The sequence below is a fragment of the Elephantulus edwardii genome, unplaced genomic scaffold (genome assembly GCF_000299155.1).
Source record: "Elephantulus edwardii isolate Elephantulus edwardi_28Jun2011 unplaced genomic scaffold, EleEdw1.0 scaffold00086, whole genome shotgun sequence".
Taxonomy (NCBI): Eukaryota; Metazoa; Chordata; class Mammalia; order Macroscelidea; family Macroscelididae; genus Elephantulus; species Elephantulus edwardii.
In genome coordinates this window covers 7,130,456-7,145,799 of record NW_006399836.1, presented here as the reverse complement: position 1 = coordinate 7,145,799, position 15,344 = coordinate 7,130,456, and the positions used below count along the sequence as shown (strand labels likewise).

Genomic DNA, 15,344 nt, shown 5'->3' with positions numbered 1-15,344 from the left:
GTGTGTGTGTGTGTGTGTGTGTTGGATATACTGTCTATAAGTGATGTTTATGTGTGGCGTGTTTAGATGTGCTGTGTGTATGTTGGCGTGTGTCTGCTGCTCTATGTTATTGTGTACCAATAAATCAGGACCAACCCAAAGAGGGCCCTCAGCTGGGTTTTCAGAGACAGTAAATCACAGAATAGGAGACTGTCCATCTTTTTCCTTTGGAGCAGCTGGTGGATTTGAACCATGTGTCTTTGGGTTGACAGTGCAACTCCTTACCACTAGGCCACCAGAGCTCCCTGTGTATTGTATGTATATTTGAGGACTGTGCATATAAACAAACACCTGTGCTGTGTGTGAGGTGTGAAGTGTGAGGGGTGTGTGTGTGTGTGTTTGCTGTTGTTGCTGTTGACTGTCAGTTGAGTACTACGCACAGCGGCCCTGTGAGCAACAGATCTGAACCCTGTCCTATCCTGTGCTGTCCTCACAGTGTCTGACACACTGAGCCCATTGCTGCAAGTCACTGTGTCACCCCACCTGGTTGAGTCTTTCTTTCTCTGTGCTTCTACCTTCCGAAGCATGATGCCTTTCTCCAAGGAATAACCTCTCCTAGCAACATACCCACAGTGTGAGACAAAGCTCTGTCACCTTTGCTTCTAAGGAGCACTCTGGCCGCACCTTCTGCAAGGCATCCCTGTCTGTTCTCTTGACCGTCCATGGGATGCTCAGTACTCTTCTCCAACACCACAGCTCAAAGGCAGCGATTCTTCTGTCATCCTTCGGTGTACGTAGGTATGTTTCTGTGGTGTGTGTGTGTAGGTGTGTAGTCTATATTGGTGTTTAGTGCATATACGTTTGTGAATGTATGTGTGTGGTGGGTAAGGAAGGTGTCTGTGTGAACAGTGGCAGGAGAGGGGGCTGAGGGGCTGAAACTGGGGAGTCTGATGGGTGCGGGGGTGTGGGGGGTGGGGAGACATACAGCAGGGGAATTTCTCTCCCCCAGGATGCTGCGAAGCCTTCGTTTTGTGCGCTCAGTATGTAAATCCAGCTTCTCCCAGGGTTCAAACGCTTTTCCCTGGTTGTCCACGAAGTATTCCCAGCAGTGATCAAAGTCTGAGGTGGAAGAAGGGACACCGTCAGGTCTCCCCACTTCTTCTCTTTGGGCCTTGTTTCTTCCCCAGAATCTTCTCTTCCAAGTATACCAGACCCTGGACCACAGCTGGGCCATTGACCTTCCCATCCATTCCTGTCAGTCTCCCCCAGACAGCACCTACCATCTCTGGTCATGACGGTGACGAAGACGTTGGACATCCAGAGATGCCGCAGCCCTTCAATATGGTCCTTGCGCCAGTGGAAGTAGAGGCGGGAGGTGCAGATGTGTAGCTTCAGGTTGGGGTAGTCCCCAAGGAGGTCCACCAGTCTCCAGGCACAGCCCGGGCAGGGGCTCCACGTGAGGTAACAGGTGATCTGGTAGCTCTGGTCTGGGTCCAGTCCCATGGAAGCAATCTCTTCAATAAAGCGCAGTTCCACATGGTCGTCTTTCTGGGGAGGGTTCAAGAGAAAAAGAGAAAGACAGATAGAAGGGTTAGAGGGCAGAGTTCAGGGGGTGGACCAAGGAGGGGACAGGGAGAGGGGCTTCTGCACTCAGCTGAGCTGTCCATCAATTCAACACTTGGCATGCACAGCTCTGAGACTCCAGAGGGCGCTGTGGACACTTGTCCAGGACTCACCAGAGATGTCCCACCTGGAGGTTCTGAGGAGCAGGTACCAGGCAGAAGGGGGGGGGGCGGGCGGGAGAGGGTGGGGGTCTTGCAGTGGGCATTCAGTGCTGGACGCTGGCAACAGCCATGTGCTAAGGAAGGGGAGGTCCCCATGTGACCCAGCTCACTGCTCACTGCTAGTGGAAAGGTCAGCAGTTTGCATCCACCCAGGGCCACCTGGGAAGGACGTTCTGGAGCTCTGCTTCTGTGAGATGGTCCTGAGGCGCGGTTCTCTCTGGAGCGCCTGGGGCAGCCGCGCTGGAATCCGCTCATAAGCGTGTGTGTGTGTGTGTGTGTGTGTGTGTGTTGGGTTTGGCCTGAGGGTGGGGACCTCCACCATTGGTTGTACTGTGTGACTTAGGTGTGGCTGTGATGCCAGAAGCTGTCCCACCAGTTGATATGGGAAAGGGAAGGAGGGAAGAACAGGGTAAGGCCTGGGGGTGGGATGAGGGGGGAGAGTGGGGTCTTAGCTGAGCACCAGCTCTGTATCAGGAAGGTTGTGGGGGGCACCAGGAGTGACTATACTTTTGCAAGCATTTTACAGAGGAGGCTCAGAGTTGGGATAGCCAGAGCCTCAGTTTCCTCATCTGTTATTACCTCAATAGGGAGGTAATAACCCCCCTGCTTAGGCAAGGTATCAGCAGGAGAGGCAGAGGTACCCCAGCTTGCAAGGTTGGGCTTGGCACAGGGCGCCCCCAGCCGCTGCTTGTGGAACTGTTGGCCATGGGAGGACACTCAAAGGCTGGGGGTGGGGAGGGGCAGCAAAGTCAGGGGTGTTTAAAGGTTTATGCAAGAGTGACAGGCAGGGAAAATAAGTGCGGAGGGACCACCGAGGCCACATGACTTCGGAAAACCAGAATGGTAGGTTCCGTGGGAGCAGTCCCAGCCCTCCTTCCTGCCTCTGAGTTTTCAGGGTTGTGTTTGCTTTAGAGAAAGGAGGCTGACAGGTGACCAGACACGTTGGGAGGGAGCTAGGTTGCCCCTTCTCTGGGCCCTGAACCTCTGTAAACTTGATGCCTCCTCCCAGCCACACTTGTGAGGGTGTCATTGGAGGTGCCTCTCAAAGTCCTTCATGTGCTCAGGCACCTGGAAGTCACGGTGGTCCCTGGAAGGCCTCGGAATCTAGCCCTTCCTTCACTCCCTCTGCCCCTTCTTTCACTCCCTCTGTCCTGGGGAAGACAAAGGAGGCAACACAGGGGGCAGACACTGAACCCACAACTCCTCTCACTAGTGCAATTGAGCCCTGTGACCACGACAGGTGCTGGCTGAGCCTGTGTCCAGCCAGGACCTGGCCAGGCGGCCTCCTAAGGTCTGGATTGGCTGAGAACTGAAGAAGAAGAAGTGCACGACTGGAGCACCAGACAGAGCATTCTCCTGGAGGAAACAGCATCTGCAGAGGCCCAGGACTGGAAAGGAGTGTGGGGAGTTCCAGGGCCGCCAGGCTGTAAAGTCACTGCAGCAGCAGGAAGCAAGGTAAGCAAATGCAGAACAAGTTGTCATGGGCTCTCCCATGCCTGCTTCCTGCAAAGGCCTTGCACTCAGCCCTGCTCACCCTGTGCCCAGAGGGCCCGCCTGGCACCCGCAAGCAGCCTCGAATCAGCTGGGGGCCGTCCACCTCGTAGCACAAGTAGAAGTCCCTCACACAGTAGGACTGCTTGAGCTGCCGCTCCCGGTTGTTAAATTGTGAGTAGAATCTCTCAGGTGTTAGCAGGATCATTGTGTTTCTGTGTAAGAAGAAGGAGAAAATCAGACTCAGAGACTGTCCTCTGGGGTCACTCTAAGCTCCTGTCACTCCTGGTCCCTGGGAAAGGTCCAGGGGGTCCCAGCATTCCTCATTGGCTGGGACCCCTGGAATGGGGTTGGAGGAAAAATAGCAACAGGGTGCTGGCCTGGGTAATAGGGATGTACCCCCAGCCTGTTTCTAGAGACATTGAAATGCCACCTTGAAAAACAATTTCTAACATCCGGGGTGCTAAGAAGCAAAACCCACTCATTTTGTTTCTAACACCCACAACTCTGCTTAGTAAAACTCCTGGAGGATGTGAGTGAAGATAGCTGAAGAGTGAGTGGGTGGGGTGGTGGCAACTCTGAATGGTGGCCCCTCTCTGAGTTGTTTGTTATTGTGCACCATCCAGTGGGAACTGACTAGCTGACCCTCCTTCTGGTTCCAGAGGCAATTCATTGCTCAGGAGGAGTTTGCCAATCCTTCTCTCACTGAACCACTGGTGGGTTCAAACCAAATGTCTTTGACATTGCAGCACAACTTCTTACCACTAGGCTGCTAGAGCTGCTTTCTTGTTCTTGTTCTAGTTCTTGTTCTTCCTCTTGTTCGTCTCCTCCTCCTCCTCCTCTTCCTCCTCCCCTCTTCTTCTTTCTTCTTCTTTGCCATGGAGTCAAGTACGATTCAGTGACCCCCTAGGAGCAGCTGACCTGCACGCTGCCCCACCCTGGGCCATTCTCATCACCTCTGATACTCTAGAACTCATTGCTAATGTCACTGTGTCCATCCGTCTCTTTGCGGGTCCTCCTCTCCTTCGCTGACCCTTCCTTCATCTTTCCAAGCATGATGGCCCTTTTCAAGGAATAGCCTCGCCTTGCTCCATGTCCAGTAGATGGAAGATGAAGCTTCTCCATCTTTGCCTTGATGGAGCACCACCATGTTGTTGTTGTTATGTGCCGTCGAGTCGTTTGCGACTCATAGTGACCCTATGTACAACAGCCCTAAACCGTGCTCTGTCCTGTGCCAATCGCACCGTGTCTGACACTCCCATCCCGATTACCCCAGTCACTGAATCAATCCACCTCATAGAGGGCCTTCCCCTCTTGCGCTGTCCCTCCACCCTCCCAAGCATGATGTCCCTCTCCAAGGACCCATCCCTCCTGGCAACATGTCCAAAGTATGTCAGACGAAGCCCCAGAATCCTTGCCTCCAAGGAGCCACCTGGTTTAACCCTCTCCAGGATGAATCTGTTTGTTTTCTTGGCAGTCCGTGGAACATTCAATACTCTTCTCCAGCACCACAGATCAAAGGCATCAATTCTCCTTCTGTCCTCCCTAGTCATTGTCCAACTCTCTGATGCATAACAAGTGATTGCAAAGGCTGAACCTGTTCCAAGACATACCTGTTTATTCTTTTTATTATTATTATTTTAGATAAAGTTTATTCAGCAAAACAGATTCTCCTTTAACACTTTTTAAAATTTTCATGCCATTCATGATATTTTTTACAATGTGTTAACGTTCTCATTATTTCCATTCTGTTTGTTCTATTTTCATTGATCTAGGTTCCCTTCTCATCACTGGACCAATTGGCAGCATCAGGATGGATGGTGAAGAGATTGAGATTGTTCACAGCTTCAGTTTGCTTGGCTCCACAGTCAACACTCTCAGCACCAGCAGCCAGGAAATTGGAAGATGAATTGCCATGGGAAAGTCTGCTGTTAGGGACCTCTCCACAGTACTGAAGAGCAATGGCGTCTCTTCGGAGACTAAGGTGCACCTGATACAGGACATGGTCTTTGCTATTGCTTTTTATGCATCAGAGACTTGGACATTGACGAAGGAGGATAGAAGGAGAATTGATGCCTTTGAGCTGTGGTGCTGGAGTAGAGGTATTGAGGGTACCATGGACTGCTAGGAAAACAAACAGATTTGTCCTGGAAAGGGTCAAACTGGGCTGCTCCTTGGAGGCACGGATTCTAAGGCTCCATCTAACATACTTTGGACATGTTACAAGGAGGGACAGGTCCTTGGAGAGGGACATCATGCTGGTAGGGTGGAGGGACAGCGCAGAAGGGGAAGGCCCTCTATGAGGTGGATTGATTCAGTGACTGGGGTGATCAGGATGGGTGTATCAGAGATTGGCACAGGACAGAGCAGAGTTTAGGGATGTTGTACATAGGATCGCTATGAGTCGCAAGCGACTTGATGGCACATAACAACAACAACAGGTTCCCTTCCCTGTACCTTCTTGTCTTTTCATTTGGGTAACTGTTGAGCATTATTCTCATATGTTGTTGTTGATTATCGTTGAGTCAAACATGACTCATAACGACTCTATGAACAAAAGACCTAATGCCTTTCTATAACTATCATTGCTTCTCCAAGTTCATAAAGTTTCCATAAGCATGTGGTTTAGGAAGTAGATGCCACTCTTGCTTCAAAACCTGTTATAATCATTTATTTAAGGAAGTATATACTCATAGGTAATACTATTTCTTTTATAAACCAATCTACTATATAGCTGAAAGTTGCACTTGTTTATTCTTTTGGCAGTCCATGGGATATTAAGTACTCTTCCCCAGCACCATGACTCAAACACACCAATTCTTCTTCTGTCATCCTTATTCATTGTCCAGCTCTTAGATGCATGACAGGCGATTGAGCAGACCATAGCCTGAATCAGGTGCACCTCAGTCTTCAAACTGGCATCATTGCTCCTCAGTACTTTGGAGAGGTTCCTGACAGCACACTTGCCCAGTGCAATACATTTCCTGACTGCTGGTACTAAGGTTGTTGATTGTGGATCCAAGCAAGATGAAATAATTGATAGTAGGCTTTCCATTAAGACAACTGGCTACACTTGGGGAGTGGATCAAGAGGAAAGCACCCAGTTACAGCATAGGTTGACCAGCCATCTCCATTTGCTTGAACAGTGGGAGCCCCATGCTCTGGGAAACTCCCGTGTCTGGCAAACGAGAACTCTCTAGGCTGACATATTGTAAATTATTGACAATGCCCCTATCTGAATGACTTAGCCCATATTCTGTCAGTTGATGCCCTGCAGTGGCTTGTGCTTATGATGACAAAAGCTGTGTAAAGGTCATTTCCATTCGCAACTGGGGTTACTTATAGTGGACAGATTTTAGTGGGCTTCCAGGCTGAGACTAAAGAGAAAGGCTTGATGATGTATTTCTGAAAAGTATCCCAAGGAGAAATGAAAAATCACTGCCAGACCAGGGTCTGATGTGTTCTCTCTGGACTTGACATGAGGAGGGCCCAATGTGGGGAGGTGGACATTGTGTTTGATGAAGCGGAGGCTCAGAGAGTACATAGGAGACATCAGTAAGATGCATTACTGCAATGACAGACTCGAGACTCGAGTGTGGTCTTGCGGTTGGCGTAGGATGGTGCTGGGTTACTGTCTGTGGTTTTTAAAATTGTCATGACTCAGTGAATTCAGCAGAAGCTCTGTATAAACATGTCCCAGTGACCTTTCATCTAAGGTCCACCTGAGCATGGACACAGAGCTTTATGAAGACGCAGGGGGTCAAAGACTGCAGCCTCTAATATGGATTGAGGCTCAATATCAAGAAGACAACGATTCTCACCACTGGGCCAATTGGCAGCATCAGGATGAATGTTGAAGAGGTTGAGATTGTTCACAGCTTTAGTTTGCTTGTCTCCACAGTCAACACTCTTGGCACCAGCAGCCAGGAAATTAAAAGACATATTGCGATGGGAAGGTCTGCTGTTAGGGACCTCTCCAAAGTACTGAAGAGCAATGGTGTAACTCTGGAGACTAAGGTGCACTGATACAAACGATGGTCTTTGCAATCACTTGCTGTGCATCAGCGAGCTGGACAATGACTAGGGAGGACAGAAGGAGAATTGATGCCTTTGAGCTGTGGTGCTGGAGAAGAGTATTGAATATACTGTGGACTGCTAAGAGAATGAACAGATTCATCCTGGAGAGGGTGAAACCAGGCTGCTCCGTGGAGGCAAGGGTTCTGAAGTTTTGTCCGATATACTCTGGGCATGTTTCAAGGAGGGACCAGTCCTTGGAGAGGGACATCATGCTTGGGAAGGTAGAGGAACAGCGCAGGAGGGGAAGACCCTCTATGAGGTGGATTGATTCAGTGACTGGGCTAATGGGGGTGGGTGTGTCTGAGACAGTGAGATTGGCACAAGACAGAGCAGAGTTTAGGGCTGTTGTACAGAGGGTCGCTATGAGTCGCAGGTGACTCGACGGCACATTAACAACAACAACAAGAAGAGGCTGTGCTGATGGAATATAGCCAAAGACACAGAGAGGCAGAGTCTGGGGAGTGACTAGTGTGTGGGCGGGGACAGAGGTAGGAGCCCAGAACTGGGAGAGCTGAGATATTAACTGTGGAGGATGAGAGACAGAGCACGGCAGAGCCTGCAGCAGAGAGCAAAGAGGGGCTGGAAGAGCAGCACACACAGCAGTTCTACAAAAAGCAGCTGAGACTGGAGACCCAGGCTGACACAAACAAAAGAAGAGGCAGGTGCCGTGAGAGTGGTACCCCAAACATCCGGGTCCCCCACAAGGACCTTAATATGAACTGTGAGCCTGCAGAACCATGAGAAAAGCAATTCCTGTTCTTCACAGCCCCGACATGAGGGATGTGGGTGTCAGCAGCACTAGATGACCCCCACAGGAAGTGAGACGGATCCCATGCTGGCCTTGACAGGTCAGCCTATCCCTGCTGAGGCCTGGAGCTCCTTGGAGGAGACACATCACTGAGAGCCACTGAATCTGGGCAGAATGGCCATGTACTGGGAGAGGACACTCACTGACTTGGAAGGAACATCAGGGAAGTCTGTGTGGCCCTTGAAACTGGCCTGCATCTCTGTCCGTAACCCTAGGAAGATGGATCCTTCTGGCCTAGCCACTATGACATGTCAGTTTTGATGAGCAGGTCAAACAACGTGGCACTCAGACATCTGGGTCCCCACTGTGCCTCCCTCCTTGAAGGAAAGGAAGAGGTAGAGAGAGGGTGGGTGGCCTTGGAGTAACTGGGAAGAACCCTGCTTCTGCCCTTGGGCCCATGTCCAGGGACCTTCCAAATAGTAATGGAGACTGGGGACAGGGGTCAAGGGAGAAGCAGCAGCTGTGTGCTTCCCAGCATGCTCTTAACATGATCTTTTTTTTTCACTTTTTTTCCTTAACATGATCTTACAGATTTAGTTCATACAAACATCTTCCTTACATACTAATAGACTTCCTGAGAAAGTCTCTAGTCAGGAACCTCTCCAAATTATTGAGGAGCAATGATGGCAGTTTGAGGACTAAGGTGCACCTGACTAAGGCCATGATCTTTTCAATCATTTGCTATATATCTAAGAGCTGGACAATGTCTAAGGATGACAGAGAATAATTGATGCCTTTGAACTATGGTGTTGGAGGAGAGCACTGAATATCCCATGGTCTGCCAAAAGAACAAACAGGTAAGTCTTGGAGAAGGTGCAGCTAAAGTGTTGCTTGGAAGCAAATCTGATGAAGCTTCATCTCACATACTTTGGGTGTGTTGCTAGGAGAGCTCATTCCTTGGAAACGGACATCGTGGAGGGATGACAAAGGAGAGGAAGACCCTCAACTGAGAGCAATGGGCTTGAGTGCATCAGAGATGGTGAAGATGGCACAAGTTAGGACAGGGTTCTGATAGCTACCAGAGCTCACAGGGTCTCTATGGGTCGCACTGGACTTGGCAGCATCTAACAACCACAACACCTTCCTTCTGTTTCATCTGCATCTGCCCACCTGGAGTCACAGCCTATTAGGCTGAGAGCTGGCTGTGTCTTGGTGTCAGTTGTGGGATGGCAGTGGCCGGCTGTCTCTGGAACTCTGCCCGGTGCTTCTGAACCTGGTTAACTTATTCTCTCTCTTTCTCACTTCCTGTTTGCCTGGAACCCTAGGTGTCCTCTCTCTACCCTGTCTGATTCCTAGGGGATAAGGAGTTGGGAATCTTTCACCTTCATTTTCTGCAGCCTGAGAAAGGTCTAATGATCTCGGGTCTCATCTAACCCAACTCTACTTTTTTTTCTAAAAATTTATTTAAAGGGTAACATAGCTATTTAAGTTTCCTTTCTCTCACTCTCCACCCACATCCCCAAGCCCTGTCCCATCCCAGCGCCACAAGACTAGGAGCATTTTGGGAATGGGATCAAGAATAAGGCGAGGTAAGGTTGCAGTGTCGATGATGGACAAAGTGGAGGAGGGGAGGGTGAGGTCAAAGAGTGCAAGAAGGTTCTAGAATGGCTGGCATGTGTCAGGGCCAGAGCAGGGATCCTCTCGAAGATGACACACAGTCTGGGGCCCCAAGTCCTTCCTCACTTGAGCCTCTCAGTCATTCCCAGGGGTCCTGTTTGCTGAAGACGCCCTATATCTCTATGGAGGTTTCTCTAATGTTCCCGGAGTTCCCCACTTAGACGTGCCCAACACTTGGCTTTCAGTTTAACAATGAGATTTGGTTCATTGATGGAGTGGAAGGAGCCAGACCTGGGCTCTGTGAGACCCTGGGAGTTGGGGTGTCAGGAGGAAGAAAGGAGCCTCCTCCAAGTAGCAGGGAGCAGAAAGAACTGGAGAGAGTGGGGTGAAAGACTTGAGACAGGAGAAAGGAAAGCTCCAGGGGCTGAGGAAGGGAGGGCAGGGCCACAAATGAGGTCAGGGTGGTCAGAGACAGGACGTGTGTAAGGTGGTAGAGAGGAGAAGGGACAAGGCCCAGAGGACGCCCCTTACCTGCGAATGTGCTGAAGCTCAGTGGCCCAGAAATGGCAATTCTCATCCAGGTTCTGCCAAGGCTGGAATGATTGTCCCCTGTGGTTCACAAAGTTTTCCCAACAGTTTTCAAAATCTATAATACAAAACAAACCATCACAATAGAACTCTGGAAGCAGTGATACGGTGCTCAGAAGCTAACCAAAAATTTGGTGGTTTGATTGCACTAGGGAGCTCTGGTGACCTAGTGATAAGAAGCTGCACTGCATCTCAAAGGCACAAGGTTTGAATCCACTCACTGCTCCCCAGAAGAAGGATGGACAATCTGGCTCTTAAAATTCACTGGGGGAATGCAGTATACATCATTCCTCCCCTTCTTCTCTGTGTTCCCTCAACCCCAATGTCAGTCCTGTTTTACAATAGTGGCCCTATGCAATATTTGTCCTTTTGTGATTGAGATATTTCACTCAGCATAATGTCCTCTAGGGTCATCCACTTTGCATAATATTTCATGAATTCCTTGTTTTTTCAGTATACTGCATTGCAACAGATGAGGGAGAGAATAATTTAAAAGGGATAAGGACTGCAGCCTACAATATAGATTGAGGCTCAATGTCAAGAAGACAAAGATTCTCACCACTGGACCAATTGGCAGCATCAGGATGGATGGTGAAGAGATTGAGATTGTACACAGCTTTAGCTTGCTTGGCTCCATAGTCAACAGTCTTGGCACCAGCAGCCAGGAAATTAAAAGGAGCATTGCAATGGGAAAGTCTGCTGTTAGGGACCTCTCCAAAGTGCTGAAGAGCAATGGTGTCTCTTTGGAGACTAAGGTGCATCTGATACAGGCTATGGTCTTCGCAATCACCTGTTATGCATCAGAGAGTTGGACAATGACCAAGGAGGATAGAAGGAGAATTGATGCCTTTGAGCTGTGGTGCTGGAGAAGAGTATTGAGAATACCATGGACTGCTAGGAAAATAAACAGATTTGTCCTGGAAAGGGTTAAACCGGGTGGCTCCTTGGAGGTAAGGATTCTGAGGCTCCGTCAAACATACTTTGGACATGTTGTGAGGAGAGACCGGTCCTTAGAGAGGGACATCATGCTTGGGAGGGTGGAGGGACAGCGCAGGAGAGGAAGGCCCTCTATGAGGTGGATTGATTCAGTGATTGGGATAATTGGGATGGGAGTGTCAGAGACAGTGCAATTGGCGCAGGACAGAGCAGAGTTTAGGGCTGTTGTACATAGGGTCGCTATGAGTCGCAGGCGACTCGATGGCACATAACAACAACAACAACATATGATTGGGTATTATTGTCATGACAGGAGTCCAGAGTGAAGGCTGCATAGTGGAGTGGAGTTGGGGGGAAGGATTGTATAAAAATATAAGAGTTTTTCTTTTACTTTTCAAGGAGAAAAGTGAATTGGGGGAAGGAGGTGGGCAAGACAAAAAGTGCAACAATGAATGACTAGAAACCCTAAGTCTCTGTAAACTCTCATTAAAATTAATTTTAAAAAAACTAAAAAAAATCCACTGCAGGGTCAGCTATGGGTCGGTTCTGACTTGACGGAGCACAACAACAACAACAATAGACTCTCCACAGGAGAAAGTGACAACAGGCTGCTTGTGCCCCTTTATGGTTCCTATAAAGGTTTGAGAGGAAAGAACCAGCTCCCAGCAGGCCTGTGCCTTTCACTCTCTCCCGCTTGTCCACTGGAACGTCGTCTCCCCAAACCTTCTCTGTTTGGAAGCCTCCAAGTTCTTCTCTCACCTCTTCCTTCCTCCCTGCCTTGGCCTGCTGGGCCACATTTCCTCCCCTGTGCCCTCTGCCACTACACGCCTATCTTTTCCTGATTCTACCATCATTGCAAGACCAGAGGTTTCTCCTCCAGAAATTTCCAAAAATGTTGCCCGTTCTTTGTAGCAACTTCTTGTCTTAGGTTACTGCCCTCCCCCTGGTTCCACCCTGACCTCTGTGTTTCATGATGAAAAGCTGGGCCCCAGCATCCCACAGTGAGCGCAGCCCCTGCTCATAGCCTTCTAGACGGTTGTAGATGCGGGAGGCGAAGATGCGTAGATGCACGTGACTGTTGTTCTCCAGGAAGGCAGCCACTTCCCGGGCACAGTTAGGGCAGGGGCTCCAGGAGAGGAACCAGGTGATCCTGCAGTCTGTTGCCCGGTGCAGGGACCAAGAAGGAATCTGGTCCAGGAAGCACAGCTCTGTGTGACGGCGCAGCTGGGGGTCACGATGATGCCGAGCATGGAAAAGAAGGGAGAGTTAGGCCCCTTGGGAGCAGGGAGGGGGGTCAGCGTCAAGAGAAGACAAATGAGGTAGGGGCTTCCAGCACAGGACAGAGGAAAGGACGGGCAGGAACAAAACCTTGCAGGCAGCCTAAATGGGTGGTTTTTGGTTTTCCTGATTGCATTTCTTTTTAATTTAAAAATAATTAAAAATTAGTGAAGGTTTAAAAAGGGATTGGTTTCTTTCATTAATTCGTTCACGCACACTTTCCTCCTCCCCTAATTCCATTTATAATGCTTGTTCTGATCCAGGCTGTACTTTTATTTTTTCTTTTTTAAAATAGAGTGGTAAATTGCTGTTTATCTTGCATTGAAATGTTGTCCCTCTTGATTACTGACTTTCTGGACCCTCCCTGATTTTTGTTTTCAGGCTAGTGCCTTCACAGGCTCTCTCTTGACTCTGATCCTACAAGAAATAGAGAAAGAACTGGAGGAGAGAAGAGGAGAGGAGTCACGTGAGCCCCAAATTCACTAGGCTGATGCCAGGGGGCTGGGCAAGCTTCCTTCCTGGAGGGATCTAACCCTCCAACCTTCCACCCTGTGCCCAAACCCCAGACCTGCTCACTCACCAATCATCCTCCAAGCTTCAACTCTGGGCCTCATCTGTACTTAGCCCAAAGGTGACATAAACTCTGTCAAATCAGCCCCTTGAGAACGAGCACTTAGCACAAGGGACCATCATCCCTGAATCTGTTGTTCCCTTGTCTATTTTTTTAACTGCAAGTTGTATTACAAGGGTGAGTTCGGTTCCAGGCTCTAGGGCAGCTAAGGGCTAGAGTCAAGAACAACATTTTAACAATTACAGCCCTGATGCCATCTGTCCTGGGCATGTCTGGAAGGGGGTGGGTTGAACCCAGAGTGTGGGGTGACGATGAACACAGTATGGTGACTTGATAGCAATGTGTTGCCTGAAAACAATCACAGAGCATCATCTAAAATAGATCCCACCTCCACCCAACTTCAGAGCAGACCTACAGGATTGCAGAGTTGAAAGGCTGGAGAAAATTGGTGAGACTAGTAGGAAAACAGTTACTTATTAACATTCCCTGTTGTTGACATTAGGTGGTGTGGAGCTGACTTCCACTCATAGTGACCCTGTGAACAGCAGGGGGCGCCTCGCTCTATCCTCTACCACCCTCACAACCTCCACCGCGTTCAAGCCTGTTACTGCCATCACGGTGTCAACACATCTTATTTCATATTTTTCACTGAATCTCTGCCTTTCCAAATACGTCTTTCTCCAAGGACTGGTGTCTCCTGAAAGTACAGTGACTATAAATGTTCCCAAGTATAGACGATGGCCTTGCTGGCCAGAGTTGCTCAGGGACAATCACCTCGTTATGCAAGAAGCCCTCGATGTTCAGCCAGACCCTGGAGTTGTTATTCAGCAGCTGTACCTTGTAGCACAGGTAAGTCTTCTGGCGTCTATGCGCTGACTTGCCATTTTTAAAGTTGAAAATGAATGTATTTTTATCCATGTGTCTGTAGATAAAGACAGGGAGAAAACCCAATGTATAGAAATTCTTTCAAGGTGCCCCGGTTATCCTTCAACCCTTACTCCCTTACTTTTCTGTCAGGAGTCCCTAGTCCTGCCAGGAGAGGTACGTTCCCTCTCTGTGCAAGAATGATTCATATTCATTTCCCCCTCCCCCTCATGGCTTAGTGATAAGGAATTGCATTACCAATACAAAGGTTTGGGTTCAAACCCACCACCTATTCCATTGAAGAAAGATGGGAAATCTCCTCACATGTAATTTACTCCCTCTGGAGGGTCAGCTGTGGATCCGTTCTGACTTGATGGTATACAGTAACAACTGCCCTCTCAGAGCAGATCTGACCTTGAAGAATTCCAACCAGGTAACACAATTTAGTCCATCTTTTTAAAATCCACTTGAATGCCTGGGGTTTACACAAATGTTCTAGTTCTTTTTCTTTTTTTTTAATTTAGTTTGTTCATTTTTCATTTCAATGAACATCTACAGAGATTTTAGAATTCCATTCATTCATTGTTGCACCCTTCTCCCTGCACAAACCCCTCCCCCCCCCATTTGCTCCTCTCCTTGAAAAGCAAAAGAAAAACTCCCTCATTGGTACACAATCCCCCCCGCACCTCCCCAAACCCCACCCTCTACCCCCAAATATAATCTACTCTGCAACCCTCATTGCATACTCCTATGATAAAAATAATGCCCTAAAATATAATACTTTTAGACTATTCTCTTGTTCTATTTCTTTTAATGTCATCTGTGATGATCCTTTCTTCCTAGAAAAAAAAAACCCTTATACTTTGTATAATTTTCCTACTTAATACATAATATTTTACTTTTTCTTTTTGTTGCAGAGATAATTTAGCCTTATTAATCTCCTATTGTTTTTTTCCAAAAGAGGGCGTAGGTGACCATACTAATGTGAGACAAAATAGATTTCAAATAAAAAATCTGTAATACGAAAGGAAGAAATAGGTTGTTTAATGATAAAAGAGTCAACTCATCAGTAACACTTATAAACCTATATACACCTAGTATCAAATATATATGAAACAAATACTGTCAGAATGAAAGGAATAATAAGATGGCTGCATCTCACAAACTTTGGGCATGTTCCTGGTAGATTAAGAATGGTGCAATTTCCCAAGACCTGACCCCAAGCTTCCTTGAGGAAATCTGATAATATCCATCTCCTGATAAGTCAACTACCCAATTAGATCCCTTTAAGGCCCTGGGCCTGATCACACATTGATAGGAACCCTGTTTCCAATTTCCTGAGGAAACTATCACCCCCTCTAAGTCTCCCTAAGAGCCCCTACAAAAAGAAACTGTCTTTACCTACACACCA

General features: G+C 48.4%; 2 protein-coding genes across 2 annotated transcripts in view; both read right to left on the bottom strand.

Annotated features, from left to right (window-relative positions):
- Positions 1–3,462, bottom strand: part of APOBEC3H (apolipoprotein B mRNA editing enzyme, catalytic polypeptide-like 3H) — a 13,133-nt gene extending 9,671 nt beyond the window's left edge. The window contains exons 1-3 of the mRNA XM_006890200.1: positions 3,298–3,462; positions 1,260–1,527; positions 965–1,098 (exon numbers count right to left, since the gene is read on the bottom strand). Of these exons, the coding sequence (XP_006890262.1) occupies positions 965–1,098; positions 1,260–1,527; positions 3,298–3,462 (567 nt within the window). The remainder of the gene's footprint in view (positions 1–964; positions 1,099–1,259; positions 1,528–3,297) is intronic.
- Positions 3,463–3,522: 60 nt separating this feature from the next.
- On the bottom strand, positions 3,523–13,987 carry LOC102852113 (DNA dC->dU-editing enzyme APOBEC-3B-like). Its single transcript, XM_006890199.1, has 3 exons — positions 13,844–13,987; positions 12,180–12,444; positions 3,523–3,593 (listed from the first exon to the last, which is right to left on the bottom strand). Exons 1-3 carry the CDS (start codon positions 13,985–13,987, stop codon positions 3,523–3,525), a joined length of 480 nt encoding a protein of 159 aa, XP_006890261.1.
- Between the last annotated feature and the right edge of the window lie 1,357 nt (positions 13,988–15,344).

Excerpts from the sequence above, each read along its gene's own strand:
- LOC102852113 (XM_006890199.1), bottom strand. The coding sequence starts at position 13,987 with ATGGATAAAAATACATTCATTTTCAACTTTAAAAATGGCAAGTCAGCG. Across the intron at positions 12,445-13,843 it reads AGGGCTTCTTGCATAACGAG|CTGCGCCGTCACACAGAGCT; the intron begins GTGATTGTCCCT and ends CGTGACCCCCAG. Across the intron at positions 3,594-12,179 it reads TTTCATCATGAAACACAGAG|GGGTCCCAGCCAATGAGGAA; the intron begins GTCAGGGTGGAA and ends ACCCCATTCCAG.